The sequence below is a fragment of the Aegilops tauschii genome, chromosome 2 (assembly GCF_002575655.3).
Source record: "Aegilops tauschii subsp. strangulata cultivar AL8/78 chromosome 2, Aet v6.0, whole genome shotgun sequence".
Lineage (NCBI taxonomy): Eukaryota > Viridiplantae > Streptophyta > Magnoliopsida > Poales > Poaceae > Aegilops > Aegilops tauschii.
Window position 1 is genome coordinate 144,404,960 of NC_053036.3, and position 15,539 is coordinate 144,420,498.

At 45.6% G+C, this 15,539-nt stretch overlaps 1 protein-coding gene across 1 annotated transcript; it reads left to right on the top strand.

Moving 5' to 3' along the window:
* The first annotated feature begins 14,408 nt into the window (after positions 1 to 14,408).
* LOC141040833 (uncharacterized) lies at positions 14,409 to 15,169 on the top strand. The gene is made up of 3 exons (XM_073506950.1): positions 14,409 to 14,548; positions 14,675 to 14,978; positions 15,077 to 15,169. The coding sequence occupies exons 1-3, from the start codon at positions 14,409 to 14,411 to the stop codon at positions 15,167 to 15,169; spliced, it is 537 nt and encodes a 178-aa protein (XP_073363051.1).
* Positions 15,170 to 15,539: the final 370 nt, after the last annotated feature.

The following is a 15,539-nucleotide window of genomic DNA, read 5'->3' on the forward strand; positions in this document are numbered from 1 at the left end:
ATCGAACGACCTAGAGCATGGAAGAGAGTTTGGTGGGTTTTGGGCTGGTTTTTGAGGGGGGTTTTGCTGGACACTCAAATGGACTTGCGGATGCCCGGTTAACCGTTGGAGTACCAAACGACCTCCAAATGGAACGAAACTTGACCGGTGGTCTCCGGGTGGTGTAATAAGGCCACTTGACAAGCCTCGGTCCATTCCGAGAAAGTTTGACACCCGCACACGAAAGAAAACAAGAGGGGTGCACCGGAGGAGATAGGAGCGCCGGATTGCAAAACCGACAACGGGGAAAATGCTCGGATGCAAGAGACGAACACGTATGCAAATGCAATGCACATGATGACATGATATGAAATGCATGACATGAAAAAAATACAAAACGAAAGACAAAACCCGACCACGGAGGGAATATCATATCACGTAGCCGAAAATGGCAAGAGTCGGAGTTACAAATATGGCAAGTTACATGCGGGGTGTTACAACACTCCACCACTACGAGAGGATCTCGTCCCGAGATCTAGGACTGAAAGAACTCCGGATATTCAGAACGGAGATGGTCCTCGCGTTCCCAGGTGGCTTCCCGGTCGGAATGGTGCGACCACTTCACTTTCAGGAATTTCATTGACTTGTTGCGAGTCTTGCGCTCAGTTTCTTCAAGAATAGCAACGGGGTGCTCATGATAAGACAAATCTTCTTGGAGGTCAATCTCTTCGAAGTTGATAGTGCGCTCAGGCGTCTTGAAGCACTTGCGGAGCTGTGACACGTGGAACACATCGTGCACGTTCGCGAAGTTGGAAGGAAGCTCAAGTTGATAGGCGAGGTCGCCTCTTTTGCCAACGATCTTAAAAGGACCCACGTATCTAGGGGCAAGCTTCCTTTTGATACCGTAGCGACGAGTGCCTTTCATTGGAGAGACGCGGAGGTAGACATGGTCTCCGATCTTGAAAGCCAAATCACGATGCTTACTATCATAGTAACTCTTCTGGCGCGATTGCGCGGCTTTGAGATTAACACGGATGACTTTACACATTTCTTCAGCTTCAGTGATTAACTCATTGCCAAGAAGTTGGCGTTCACCAGTCTCTGACCAATTGAGAGGGGTACGGCACTTTCTGCCATAGAGAATCTCGAATGGGGCCTTGCCCGAACTCGCTTGGAAGCTGTTGTTGTAGGAGAATTCAGCATATGGAAGACAATCTTCCCATTTCATGCCAAAGGAAATGACACAAGCCCTGAGCATATCTTCAAGAATTTGATTGACTCGCTCGACTTGGCCACTAGTTTGAGGATGGAAAGCTGTGCTGAAGCGAATGTTTGTGCCCATGGCCTTCTGGAAGGAGTCCCAGAACTTAGAGGTGAAGATGCTTCCACGATCTGAAGATATCAATTGTGGAATGCCGTGCAAGGAGACAATTCTGGAAGTGTAAAGCTCTGCCAGCTGAGCTGCTGTGATGGATTCTTTGATAGGAAGGAAATGAGCCACTTTAGAAAGCTTGTCGATGACAACGAAGATAGCATCATTTCCGCGCTTGGACTTTGGAAAACCAGTCACGAAGTCCATTTCGATATGATCAAACTTCCATTCTGGGATAGCAAGAGGTTGGAGGAGACCAGCTGGTCGTTGGTGTTCTGCTTTCACTCTTCGACAGACATCACATTCATTCACGAATTGAGCAATTTCTCGCTTCATTCGAGTCCACCAATACGACTGCTTGAGGTCATGATACATCTTCGTACTTCCAGGATGAATGGAAAGGAGAGAATTGTGTGCCTCGTTCATAATGACTTTCCTTAGATCACCTTTAGGAACCACAATCCGGTCCTCGAAGAATAAAGTGTCTCTGTCATCAATGCGATAGCACTTGTATTTGGAAAGACCCTTGTCGATACCACGTTTCACCTTCTTCACCATGGCATCCAGGAGTTGTGCCTCACGAATCTGATCTTCCAAAGTAGGAGAGACTATGAGGTTGGCAAGAAAGCCTTGAGGAACAACTTGGAGATTCAGCTTGCGGAAAGCTTCACAAAGATCCGGTTGGAAAGGCTTGAGAATTAAGCTGTTGCAATAAGCCTTCCTGCTTAAAGCATCTGCAATGACATTTGCTTTGCTTGGAGTATATTCAATACTCGGATTGTACTCTTGAATCATTTTGACCCATCGAGTCTGTCTGAGGTTGAGGTTAGGCTGAGTGAAGATGTACTTGAGACTCTTGTGATCGGTGAATATGTCCACTTGTCTTCCCAACAAGAGATGTCTCCACGTTATTAATGCATGGACAACTGCTTCCAACTCAAGATCGTGAGTGGGGTAGTTCTTCTCGTTGGGCTTTAACTGACGAGAGGTATAGGCCACAACTTTCTTCTCTTGCATTAACACAGCACCGAGACCTTGGAGAGAAGCATCACAGAAAACTTCAAACGGCTTGGATTCATCAGGAGGAGTCAAGACAGGAGCTGTGACTAGTTTCTCTTTGAGAGTGTTGAAAGCAACGTCACACTCAGGAGACCAGACATACTTCACATGCTTCTGGAGGAGGTTGGAAAGAGGCTTTGCAATCTTGGAGAAATTCTCAACGAATCTTCGACAATAGCTTGCAAGACCAAGAAAACTGCGGAGCTGCTTGACATTCCGAGGAGGTTCCCAATTCACAATTGCGGACACCTTCTCGGGGTTAACAGCGATGCCCTTGGCAGAGATGATGTGACCAAGGAAAAGAACTTCATCAAGCCAAAACTCACATTTAGAGAACTTTGCATAGAATTGATACTCTCTGAGCTTGTCGAGCACCAATCGCAAATGTTTGGCATGGTCCTTCTTATTCTTGGAGAAGACCAAGATATCATCGAGATACACCAGGACGAATTCATTGGTATAGGGGTTGAAGATGAAATTCATCATCCGAGAGAATACCGGAGGAGCATTGACAAGGCCGAAAGACACGACAGTATACTCATAAGAACCAAAGCTTGTTCTGAATGCTGTCTTGGGAATATCTTCTTCACGAATGCGAATCTGATGATAACCCATACGAAGGTCAAGCTTCGAGAATACTTTAGCACCTTTGAGTTGCTCAAATAGCTCATTGATGTTGGGAAGTGGGTACTTGTTCTTGATAGTCTTCTTGTTCAATGGACGGTAGTCGACACAAAGTCGGTCCGTGCCATCCTTCTTCTTGACAAAAAGAACACCACAACCCCATGGAGAAGAACTCGGTCTGATCAAACCCAGACGCTCTTGTTCATCGAGCTGTTTCTTCAATTCCTTCAGCTCGTTGGGTCCAAGCTTGTATGGACGCTTGCAAACGGGTTCAGTGCCAGGCTCTAGTTCGATAACGAACTCAACTGGCCGGTGAGGAGGCATACCCGGAAGCTCTTCTGGAAAGACATCTTGATACTCACAAACGACTGGAATTTGAGAAATGGCATTCAATTCGCCCTTCTCATTGAGAGAAAATAACCGAATGGTTTCATCACGAGCGGCATAAATAATCACATCCTCAGAAGAGTGTGTCAATTGAATTTCCCTGGCAGCACAATCAAGTTGAGCCTTGTGCTTAGAAAGCCAGTCCATCCCGAGAATAAGATCAATATCCGAGTCACCAAGAACAATTGGAGAAGACAGAAATTCATAGTCGCCCATCTTGATTGCGGAATCCCGAACGAATGCTCGAGAAGTTAGTTGACGAGCCGGAGAAACAATAGACAGAGGACTCGGCAATACTTCAGTAACCAGATCATGCATAGCCACAAAAGGTCTAGAAATGAAAGAATGCGATGCACCAGTATCAAAAAGAGCTTTTGCAGGAATATCAATAACAGGAAGATTACCCATTATCACATCAGTAGATTCCTCTGCTTGAGCTGCATTCATCATGTTCACCTTAGCAGACTTTGGGTTATGCTTGACCACTACATTGCTGGAAGATCTGACAGGAGGAGGAGGCGGAAGACGCCTTTGGTTGAAGCATTTGTTAGCATAGTGACCTTTTTGTTGACACTTGTTGCAAGTCACCTCTGAGAGTGGACGGTGATAAGGAGCATTGGACTTTGGAGCTTGATTCTGAGACTTGTTCTGATAGCCAGAGTTGGAAGAGTTGGAAGAACCATGGCCACCTTTGTTCTTCTGCTGATAAGGCTGACGAAACGGAGGAGGAGGAGGCAACCAGAACTTCTGTTGCTTAGCTGTCACAAGTAAGGAAGAAGAAGACTGAACTGCGTCCCTGACTCTTTTCTTAGAAGCCTCACACTTGAGCTGAGCAGCCTCTTGCTTCAGTGCCATATTGTAGAATTGATCAAACTGAGTAGGCTCAACAAGAACGAGAGCTAACTGCAGATCCTCTTTAAGGCCACCTCTGAAGTGATAGATCATGCTCTTTTCATCAGGAACGTCTTGTTTAGTGAAGCGAGCAAGTTTCTGAAACTGGATGTTGTATTGATACACAGACATGTTGCCTTGCTTGAGATTGCGGAACTCCTCACGCTTGCTCTTAACAACACTTTGTGGAATGTGGTGCGCTTTGAAGTCCCGACAGAAGTCAGTCCAAGTGATCACACGACCTCCTCTAGAATCTTTGTATTGTTGATACCAATCAGCATCTTGGTCCTTGAGCTGAAAAGAAGCGAACTTGACATAGTCCTCAGGCCTGACATTGCTACATTCGAAATGCTTGTTGATGTCCACTAGCCAATCATCGGCATCCGTGGCCTCGGCACAGTAGCTGAAAGACTTGGGCTGATTTGCGAGAAACTGGTTGAGTGTAGCGAAGTTAGGCTGATTGTTGCCTTGACCTTGATTGCCTTCATTGCCTTGCCCTTGAGTACGTTCTTGCAAGAGTTGCAGAATCATCTGAGCATTGGCGTTGGTGGCTGCCATGATAGCTTGCCATGCCTCCGGAGGTGGAGGTGGTGGCGGAGGGTTCGCTTGACTCCCTTCATTGCGATCCGGATTCTGACGCGTTGGCGGAGCCATCCTGAAGAGGGTGACATCTGTTAGCATCTTGATAGACAAATAGATAAGTAGAATCAACGGATAGAAATTGCAACATATAGTCTTCACAATAAACATTCGAACGAAGATGAACGAATGAATTCCGTAGTAAATCATCACACTTCCATTAAGTTGAGAAGCCACTTGAAAAAGATATGGAATCAACATATGACTTCGAAGCAACTCGAATACCACAATTCAAAACAAAAGGAAGTATTGGCTTGCAGAATAAGCCAGAACAAACATATGATAGAGATTTCGTCCGAAGTTTTCGTGGTGGGGCCCACACGGGCTCAATCGTACATCACCATCATGTACAAGGCTGTGCACATAACATACGAAGCGTCCCCGAGTCGGCATAGCCATGGACTCTTTAAGACACTACGAGACCACTGTAAAATCAACCGTGTACAGGCGGACCACTAGACGTCGAACCCCAATCTCATATCATGCATCTGTCGGAAAGATATCCTAAGGCTACTTGAATTCCCACTTATAAACTCCCGAAACTTTCTGGTTATGCAATCTGGTGTAGGGGATACAGGGGACACAAAATATATCACCCAAACTAGCAATCCCTAGATCCAGCTGTATCCATCCGTCAACACATAACCAAGAAACCTTCGGAAATCGTTTACCTCAACCTTCGAAAAGCATCTGTTATACAAGTTATGGCAATACTCACGAACTCCCGCCCCAGTACTGGGTGGCGTCGAGGTGATCTCACCAACAACTGCATAAAAGAGATTTCGATGTCCGCGAAACTCAGGTATTCCAGAACTGCAACGATAAAATTGTGACGACAACACCTCGGAGCTCAACTCCCCGGGACACTGCCACAACCCCTAATGTCAGGAGGCACCAAGAACAATGTTCTCGTCACAAAACCATCGGAACGATTCCAAGATACCCGCGTGATCCTAAAAAAATGTTTAGTGAACTTTGAGGAGAGAATAGTCAAAACTTGTACATCAGGAGACCTCACTAGAGCGACGAAGGGACTGAGGAGTAAAAGAATCCTACTCTCCGATATATATAATCCTAAGACTCAAAACATTTTTGTTCTAGACTCAACAACGCCAGCGATTCGATCAAGAAGGGGGCTCCTAAGTCGGGGATGGCTCTGATTACCAACTTGTAACGCCCACGATGCGGCTATATCTCCCACGTGTCAAGGCACGACTTAGAGGCATAACCGCATAGTGGTTTTGTCGCAAGAAGGGTCATCTTCACACAATCCCATGTAATGAACAAGAATGGGATAAAGAGTTGGCTTACAATCGCCACTTCACACAATACATAAATATAATTCATACAACATCCAAAATACAAAACATATAGACCGGCTACGGTCAAGATCCAGATGAAAATAAGACAACCCCAAATGCTAGATCCCCGATCGTCCCAACTGGGCTCCACTACTGATCATCAGGAAAAGACACATAGTAACGACCACGTTCCTCGTCGAATCCCCACTTGAGATCGACCCCATCATTTGCACTGGCATCGTCGGCACCTGCAACTGTTTTGGTAGAATCTGTGAGTCACGGGGACTCAGCAATCTCACACCCGCGAGATCAAGACTATTTAAGCTTATAGGGAAGGATGGTGTAATGAGGTGGAGCTGCAGCGACAATAAGCATATATGGTGGCTAACATACGCAAAGAGAGCGAGAAGAGAAGCAACGGAACGGTCGTCATCTAGCAATGACCAAGAAGTGATCCTGAACTCCTACTTACGTAAAACATAACTCAGACCGTGTTCACCTCCCGGACTCCGCCGAGAAGAGACCATCACGGCTACACACGCAGTTGATGTATTTTAATTGGGTCAAGTGACAAGTTCTCTACAACCGGACATTAACAAATTCCCATCTGCCTCATAACCGCGGGCACGGCTTTCGAAAGATAATACCCTGTACGGGTGTCCCAACTTAGCCCATCATAGGCTCTCACGGTCAGCGAAGGATAAACCTTCTCCCGGAAAGACCCGATCAGTCTCGGAATCCCGATTTACAAGACATTTCGACAATGGTAAAACAAGACCAGCAAAGCCGCCCGAATGTGCCGACAAATCCCGATAGGAGCTGCACATATCTCGTTCTCAGGGCACATCGGATGAGCAGTCCGTACAACTAAAACCAATCCTCGAGTTTCCCCAAGGTGGCGCTGCAAAGGGCTCTAGTTTGGACCAGCACTCAGAGGAACACTGGCCCGGGGGTTTAAAATAAAGATGACCCTCGGGCTCTAGAAAACCCGGGGGGAAAAGGCTTAGGTGGCAAATGGTAAAACCAAGGTTGGGCCTTGCTGGAGGAGTTTTATTCAAGGCGAACTGTCAAGGGGGTCCCATAAATCACCCGACCGCGTAAGGAACGCAAACTCAAGGAACATAATCCCGGTATATCAGAAACTAGGGCGGCAAGAGTGGAACAAAACACCAGGCATAAGGCCGAGCCTTCCACCCTTTACCAAAAATATATAGATGCATTAATTAAATAAGAGATATTGTGATATCCCAACATATCCATGTTCCGACATGGAACAAACTTCAACTTCACCTGCAACTAGCAACGCTATAAGAAGGGCTGAGCAAAAGCGGTAACTTAGCCAAACAACGGTTTGCTAGGAAAGGATGGTTAGAGGCTGATATGGCAATATGGGAGACATGATATAGCAAGTGATAGGTAGCGTAGCATGGCAATAGAGCGAGCATCTAGCAAAGCAAAGATAGAAGTGATTTCGAGGGGTGGTCATCTTGCCTGCAAGGTTCTCAGAGTTGTCGAAAGCTTGATCCTCGTAAGCGTACTCAACAGGTTCCTCGTTCACGAACTCGTCTCCCGGCTCTACCCAAGACAAGAACACAAACAAACGGAACCACAATCAACCACGAGAAATGCACAAGCAACATGATGCAAAACATGTATGATATGCAAGATATGATATGCGATGCATATGCGTGCTCCGGAAGGAAAAAGAGGAACAAGGCAGTAACTTGGCAAACCAAGCATGCCACTGGAAAGATGAGATGATTTCGGTTGAAATCGATATAAAGATCACCGGAAACGGATGCACGGTTTGCAAATGGCAAGCAAAACAAGAATGACACGAAACTGTGATTAATAGCATGATAGCACTTAAAATGCAACAAGTAACAAAGCTACATCACCCCAACATAGCAACAAAGTATATGAGAGTAATCTACAGGAGATGGTTGACAAAAGATGAACACTGAGCTACGGCTAGATCACAACATATCAAGCTCAAACAAGCATGGCAAAAGTGCAAAAGATAACAGGATCACAGACTTGGTGAAAAACTGGACATGGCAGAAAACAACATCAGGTAGCAATGTTCAGAGCACGAAATCGACATGCTACAGGAACTTAAACGCCAAAGCCACTGGGGGCTATATGATCGTATTCGAATCTTAGCTTATCCCCTTTGGGACGGTTTTCTGATCGTATTCGAATCAGAAGCCTCATAATTTTTTAAGTCTCTTTTTGCAAATAATTTTTGGGATTTTATTTGAAAGCTCTTTTGAACACATCTAAAGTGTATATGAGTGTTTTCTATTTAAACCCGGCTTGATTTTTGATGATAAGTCGCCGGCTTATGACAATCATCATCTATGTGGAAGCATTGGGTTCTAAGGATTGGGTTATCACACTTACTGCACAGGTATCATAAGCCGGCAGTACAATTCAATATCACAGGTATGATATTGTTTATACATGATTATGTTTAAACTAGCCCTGGCTATGGACTTTAAGCCGCTAGTATGTTTTGAATTGCGCCATTGGAATCATGCGTGTATCAAAGATTGGGTTGTCACCCTTATCGTGCAGGTCATATAAACTGACAAATGCAAATTCAATATCACAAGTATGATATTATAGTTATGTTTCAAAGTTATGATTCATAACAGGCTTATCTGTGACTCCTTTTTTTTACACATCAGTGGTCATATGTAAGATATTATGACCCACCCTGCTATAAACCGCCAAGGGTTCTTGTGATCTACTTGCGTGCAGGATAAGACTACATTTGGTGGTTACCCGCCCTGGTTTTTGACGTTAAGTCGCCAGGGCATATGTTGTTTAAACTTTGCAGGATTTACAGAGCTATGACTTACATAAATGATTAAATTCAAGCCCATCATCATAGATGGAAATTGGTGTCTCAAAAGGGTTATCAATTCTTGATTTTCTCAAAGGCTATAAGCCGCCGGGTTGTACAAATTCTGGCTTACAATGGAGGCGTATTAAATCGCCATCGGCCAAGAGCCGCCGGGTATTTAAACTCCGGATTGACCTATCAGCAGATGAGGTATTCAAAGTCGCTTTGGCGCAATGGCTATTATTTTATCAATGGATATGATTTATTCTACAATGGAAAGAATAGTCCCGAGTCGCTGCAGGCTTACGACCCGGCACTTGGGGGCTACATTATTCAAATTGATATTACATCAAATATGCAAGTCCCATGTCACTGCCAGCATGCACCATGGCATTTGGGGGCTAATGCAAAGTCATTTTTTGCTCAACATATTGAAGACCCGACTCATCACATTCTAAATGAGCCGGCCCTTAGGGGCTACCAATTGCTCCTGTCGAAAATTCAAGACAATTCTAGGATGACCCGGCTACACTACTATGACTATAGCCGACTCATGGGGGCTACACAACTGGATTTTATTTAAAGCCATGGTGATAAGTCCCGGCTTATTCATGCCGATTAAACCGGCCCTTGGGGGCTACAGGTAATATGGATATAAGGGAGAAATATCTTCAAATTCTCAGTTTTGAGTAAATCAGATTGACCTGGTGTTTGCAAAAATCATAAACCGGAGTCGACGACAATTATGACTTGGCATCATCTATTTATAACCCGGCAATTTTGGTACTCATAAACCGGCAAGTTTTATATCTTTAAGCCTGCTGAATATAAGTTGAATATTTGAAGACCAATATTTTTGTCAAGTCAGAGCATTGAAAGCCGACTCAAGTGGATTATCTCTTACAATATTTCTCAACAAGAGACCAATGTCAGCAAATTGACACTGAAGCTGGCCTGTTGACCCGGATTTTTCAAAGGAAGTATCTGGATTTTTTGCATTGGCAAAATTTGAACATATCTGCTAAAGAGATTTGCTATGAGATTATGGATACATATCAAGAAGGAAGATGACAAGGACTTAAGGATGATCAAGTGCCGGCTTACAAAGAATATTTAACCCGGAACACAACCTGTCAAATTTGTTATTATGTTTATATTGCAGATTAGTTTAACATGGATAAATCCAAATTAAACTGGGGGCTAATGTCGGGGATATACCCCGCGGTATGACCCGGCCGGAAGTGTGACCCGGTCGGACTTGGCGCTTCACTGTGACCCGCCGGAGGACTGGCAACTCACGGGTCTGGCGGCTCACTGTCAGACGACTCACGAGCCTGACGACTCACGGATGACCCCTACGGCGGGTCAGATAGAAGACTAGGCCCAAGGCCCAGAAGGCCAGCTCATGTTATGGTGGGCCGGCTTAAAAGGAAAGGGATGACGGATATTTCCTTTACGCGGAAGCAAGACCCGGACTTGTATTCAACTTGTAAGAAAAGATAGACTAGCCCTAGTCCTACTAGGACTCCACATGTAACCTGCCCCTCTAACTTATATAAGGAGGGGCAGGGCACCCCAAAGAGGGACAAGTGACAAGAAACAATCTCTAGGGCTAGACACAAAGAGCTGGCTGACCGGCGAGTCTCTCATGAGCATAATGAGACCTAGCCACAAACAGCATGTAGGGCTATTACCGGATGATGTTTCCCGGGGCCCGAAGCTGTCTAAATCCTTGTCTTGTGTTGCGTCTCTCGATTCCACCCAACCCCTCTCAAGCTACCACATAGATGCGTTGGCCTCGCGACTAAGTCCTGATACTAAGGACATCTGCCGTGACAATTCCACGACAGATCTGGCGATGGGGCTCTGGTGGGGCTCGTCTCCGGCGACGGGAGGAAGGAGACGGCGGGCCTCGGCGTGGGGAGAGAGGACGGCGGGGCCGGCGTCGGAGGAGGAGGCCGGAGGGGAAGGCGCCGGTGGCCGGCGGGAGGCGCGGCGGCGATGCGGGCCCGGCGGGCGGTCTCCCGCGGCCGGCGGCGAAGGGAACCGGCGGCGGCGTGCGGGCGAGGCGGCGGCGGCCGAGCCGGCGGGGCGCGGGCGGCGGTGAACGGGCCGGTGGGCCCGCGGCGGGCTCGCGAGCCGGCGCGGTGGAGATGGCGGCGGCGACACGTTGCGGCGGCGGTGAAGTCGGACGTGTCCGTCGCTGGCAATTTTTGTCCGGCGGCGTGCGGTGGAGAAATTTTAGGGTTCGTCTGTGTTTCGTATACGGGAGGGGATGCTCTTTTATGGCTAGAGGGAGCTAGGAGGCTCCAAATGAGGTGCGGTTTTCGCCCACACGATCGTGATCGAACGACCTAGAGCATGGAAGAGAGTTTGGTGGGTTTTGGGCTGGTTTTTGAGGGGGGTTTTGCTGGACACTCAAATGGACTTGCGGATGCCCGGTTAACCGTTGGAGTACCAAACGACCTCCAAATGGAACGAAACTTGACCAGTGGTCTCCGGGTGGTGTAATAAGGCCACTTAACAAGTCTCGGTCCATTCCGAGAAACTTTGACACCCGCACACGAAAGAAAACAAGAGGGGTGCACCGGAGGAGATAGGAGCGCCGGATTGCAAAACGGACAACGGGGAAAATGCTCGGATGCAAGAGATGAACACGTATGCAAATGCAATGCACATGATGACATGATATGATATGCATGACATGAACAAAATACAAAACGAAAGACAAAACCCGACCACGGAGGGAATATCATATCACGTAGCCGAAAATGGCAAGAGTCGGAGTTACAAATATGGCAAGTTACATGCGGGGTGTTACATGGCTCTACCTGCTGTTTACACAATTTTCTTGCTTCTTTCTTCTTCTCTTCAATGTATTCAGCGAGAAAAGCTCTGACATTCCAAGGTATACTGGAAAAAATAGTGCAAATAACAACCTGAAAGTATAAATTTGAACTCGCGTACTATTAATGTTAAAAGTTTTCTTAAATTGGATATGAATTTTTGATAAGAATTACAGATTACAACATAATTGTATTATAAATTAATGGACACCGATTTTTGGCATATGTTGACTAATTTTAATTAGAACTGAAGATGCATTATAGTAATCAAGGCATAGGCAGGCAAAACTAATGGACTATATTAATCAGGGCATAGGCAAGCAAACAAATGGAAAATGAAAACACAAGGCAGTTGCGAAGAAGTGGCAGCAGGGGAACCTATAGTGTAGGTGCAAGGGGGTATGTGTGACAGTGACGATTTTTACTGTGTTGTAAGCAACTAATTTGTTAGCGATGCTTACTAACCATGTGGCTCCAGTAATTTTCATCAAGAATAACCTCAAACTCCTGGAGAACTTCAGGGTGTGGTTCGCAAGGGCCGCCTGGTTGGCGGCAGGTAGGGCAAATCATACCTAAATAATTCAGAAAAACTATGTTAAGAAAACAAGAATATCATAACAATTTAAAAACAAGCTTCAACGTGGAAGGTAGACAACGACTAGCTTCAAATATGTTAGCCATATTGAAGGTAGGCAACAACTACAAATTTACCATAAATCTTCTCATCTACTCCTTCGAGAAAAGCAGTATGACAGAGTTTATAACACTTGTTTAGATTTTCAAATGGTTTTTACATTCCTTTAGAGAATGAAGTCGTTGTACCGGATCTGATGCTTCAATAACTATCAAATGAAAAACCTAAACATAAAACGTAAATACGGATCAGAGCATGCTGCTTACGCATATGCTTTTTACCTGGGATAGAAAAAGAACGAGGGTTGACGAACGGAGATTTGGGTAGGGGAAGCTTAGGGCAAGCGCACACGGCTAGCAAAATCTACGAGAGAAGCATGGCTTGGAAGTTAATCAAGAGACCCAATAAAAACTCTACAATAACTTGTTTGAAATGAGACTGTGTGCGGGGAAGAAGCACGAACCCTAGAAGTAGGCGGACGGATAAGGCAGATGGGTTGTGATGGGAAGCTTAGGGCAAGCACCCACGACCAGCAATCTACAAGAGAAGTATGGCTTAGAAATTAATCGATTGTGTGCGGGTTAGAAGCACGAACCCTAGAAGCAGGAGACGGAGAAGAAGCACGAACCCTAGAAGCAGGCGACGGAGAAGGCAAATGAGTTGTGTTGTGGCTAAGGGAGTCGGAGCTTATTGAAATATAAAGGAGACGGGAGAGAGCAAGAGTAGTAATGTGTGCTTCTTGTTTTATTTTTTATTCTGCGAAATGGAATGAATGCTGGTTGTAGATGGTGTGCGTGCATTCCGAGGTGTTATGGGGACACGAGATGTTTGACTCGTCCAGCTGCCTCCCATTAGAGTTGTCCAGCTGTGCTGCCTCCGAGCGGAGTCTTTTACGTGCCTATCCTGCCTCACATACTTTCTGTGAGGCACGGTTATACATGCTGAAAAGCATGCTCGTGCTTCTGTGTTTTTTAATCACATTTTTAATCAGATATGGTTGGGTGTTTCTTTAGGAGAGGACCGGTGATGATGTTATTAGATGCACGGTCGTTGTAACAGGAGAGGCATGGTCGATATGTCGGGGGATGCAAATTGACGGGAGGCATGTTGGTTGCTAATGAGAGGCACATTTGCATCTGAAACCGAGTCACGGTTCGTGACTTTGGTATTGCAATTTTTTTTCAGGCAGTCGTTGACCCAGGGGAGTCACTGTTTTTATGTACGCTGGCTTCAGGCGGGAATATGTATGATAGCCCACGGTTATATGTATGTCAGAAGCATGGACGTGCTTTTGTTTTGTCAATGTTTCTGGTGGTACGCAGACATGGTGCGTTGATGTTAGTGAGGTTTGTCTTTAACCAAAATGGATGCACGCGTGTGGCTTTTGTTCTGGCGAACCGTGCTTCTATTTTTGTTCACTCCCAGTGTAGTATTTGTACGACAGGGTCATCTCGTTTGTCTCTTCGCATTGTTCTCTCGGTCAATAGATGTGCTGGTGACCGATGGGATGGCTATTTATTGTTAGTATTTATTGTGCCAGATACCGTGCCAGAGTTAACCTAGAGGCTCCTCGATTACAGCGTGGCAGTCGTGAGTTTTGAAGTGCATGGTTTCACGAGCTGCAGAAGCACAATCGTCCATTCACCGTTTCCTTATCAATTAAATGGGCGCATGATAACTGAGTCGTCTCTCCCCAAAGGTTAAGTAGTGGTCTATTCCTGGAGGTTATCGCGTCTTATTCCCTCCAGAGAAGTGCAGGTAGCTCCCGTCATCCTTGCCTCGTACGAGAAGCACAGTCAAACTCCATTCTCGTCTCAGCCTCGGTTCCATGGACGACTTCAGGAACACTACTGAGCGTCTCTTTATAGATGCTGATGGTAATACCAAGCTCGATGTGTTGTACACCAATGAGCCCCACAAGGTGGAGGAGATTCTTACTCTCTATGAGGAATGGCTGCGTGAGGACAGGTACAAGTTTGCTGGTCTTGATCTGGAGTACACATGAGAGGATTATTTTGATCGTAGTAGAAAAGTTGTCGTTATGCAACTGGCGATGCGCAAGCATGTTCTTGTTTATCACTTGTGCAAGGCCAGGACGGAGTGCACTGCTCTGAAGGATTTCCTTCGGAACAAAGGTATAATTTTCGCTAGTGTCGACGTCAGGAACGACAGGGATGTTCTCGCAAACAGTTACCTCAAAATCCCAAGAGAGTGTCACATCGACCTTCAAGAGGAGCTCATGATCAAAGGAGGCAATCTAAGGGATTCAAAGGCAGATTTGGCAGGAGCCGTCATAAACAAATCTTACTTGAGTATGAAGTCGTCTTTTCCACAAGGTCTGCATGACTACTGGGAATGGAAGCCGCTTTCCCTTGAACACCTGAAATATGCGACAATTGTAAGTGAAAATTTCGTCTTTATATTTTTGTTTTATTGCAACAATAGTACTTTTTCCCCTTTACGTATATCTTCATTCTCATCCGCTTTTTATTTTAGGATGGGTATGTCAGCTACGAGCTCTACCGCCGAGTTCTGTCTATGAAGGACATGATGCATCCTCGTTGTCTTCCCGACCCCAGACGCCGTTGATGCTTTTGAGCAGAACTCCAATTGAGTAGAATGGTCCCGGTGGTATGAGCAGAATGGACTCCTGGAAGACTTTCATTTCTTTTTTTGTATAATTAATGAGTACTTTTAGTTCAATCCTATGGAGTACCGTCTCATGTTATGTGAATATAATTTCTTATGTTTTTTCATGTTACAAGTTCATTGTTGACGTCTGCGTGAGTTCATGTATATTTAGAGAACCTGTTGAAGTGGCGCATATGTATTGTTTTGGAGAAGCGCGTTTTGTGTTTGGCTTTTATTCAGTGCCGTTTGTTTGTGTTTGTATTGTTGTCTTTTACACGTTCGCACAAGAGAGGCACGTCTGCTAACGTACGAGGCAACATTTTAATTT

Bases quoted from the DNA above. Each gene is read 5' to 3' on its own strand.
- LOC141040833 (XM_073506950.1), top strand. From the start codon at position 14,409: ATGGACGACTTCAGGAACACTACTGAGCGTCTCTTTATAGATGCTGAT. The intron at 14,549-14,674 runs GTACAAGTTTGC...GTGCAAGGCCAG, and splicing joins GAATGGCTGCGTGAGGACAG to GACGGAGTGCACTGCTCTGA. The intron at 14,979-15,076 runs GTAAGTGAAAAT...TTTTTATTTTAG, and splicing joins ACCTGAAATATGCGACAATT to GATGGGTATGTCAGCTACGA.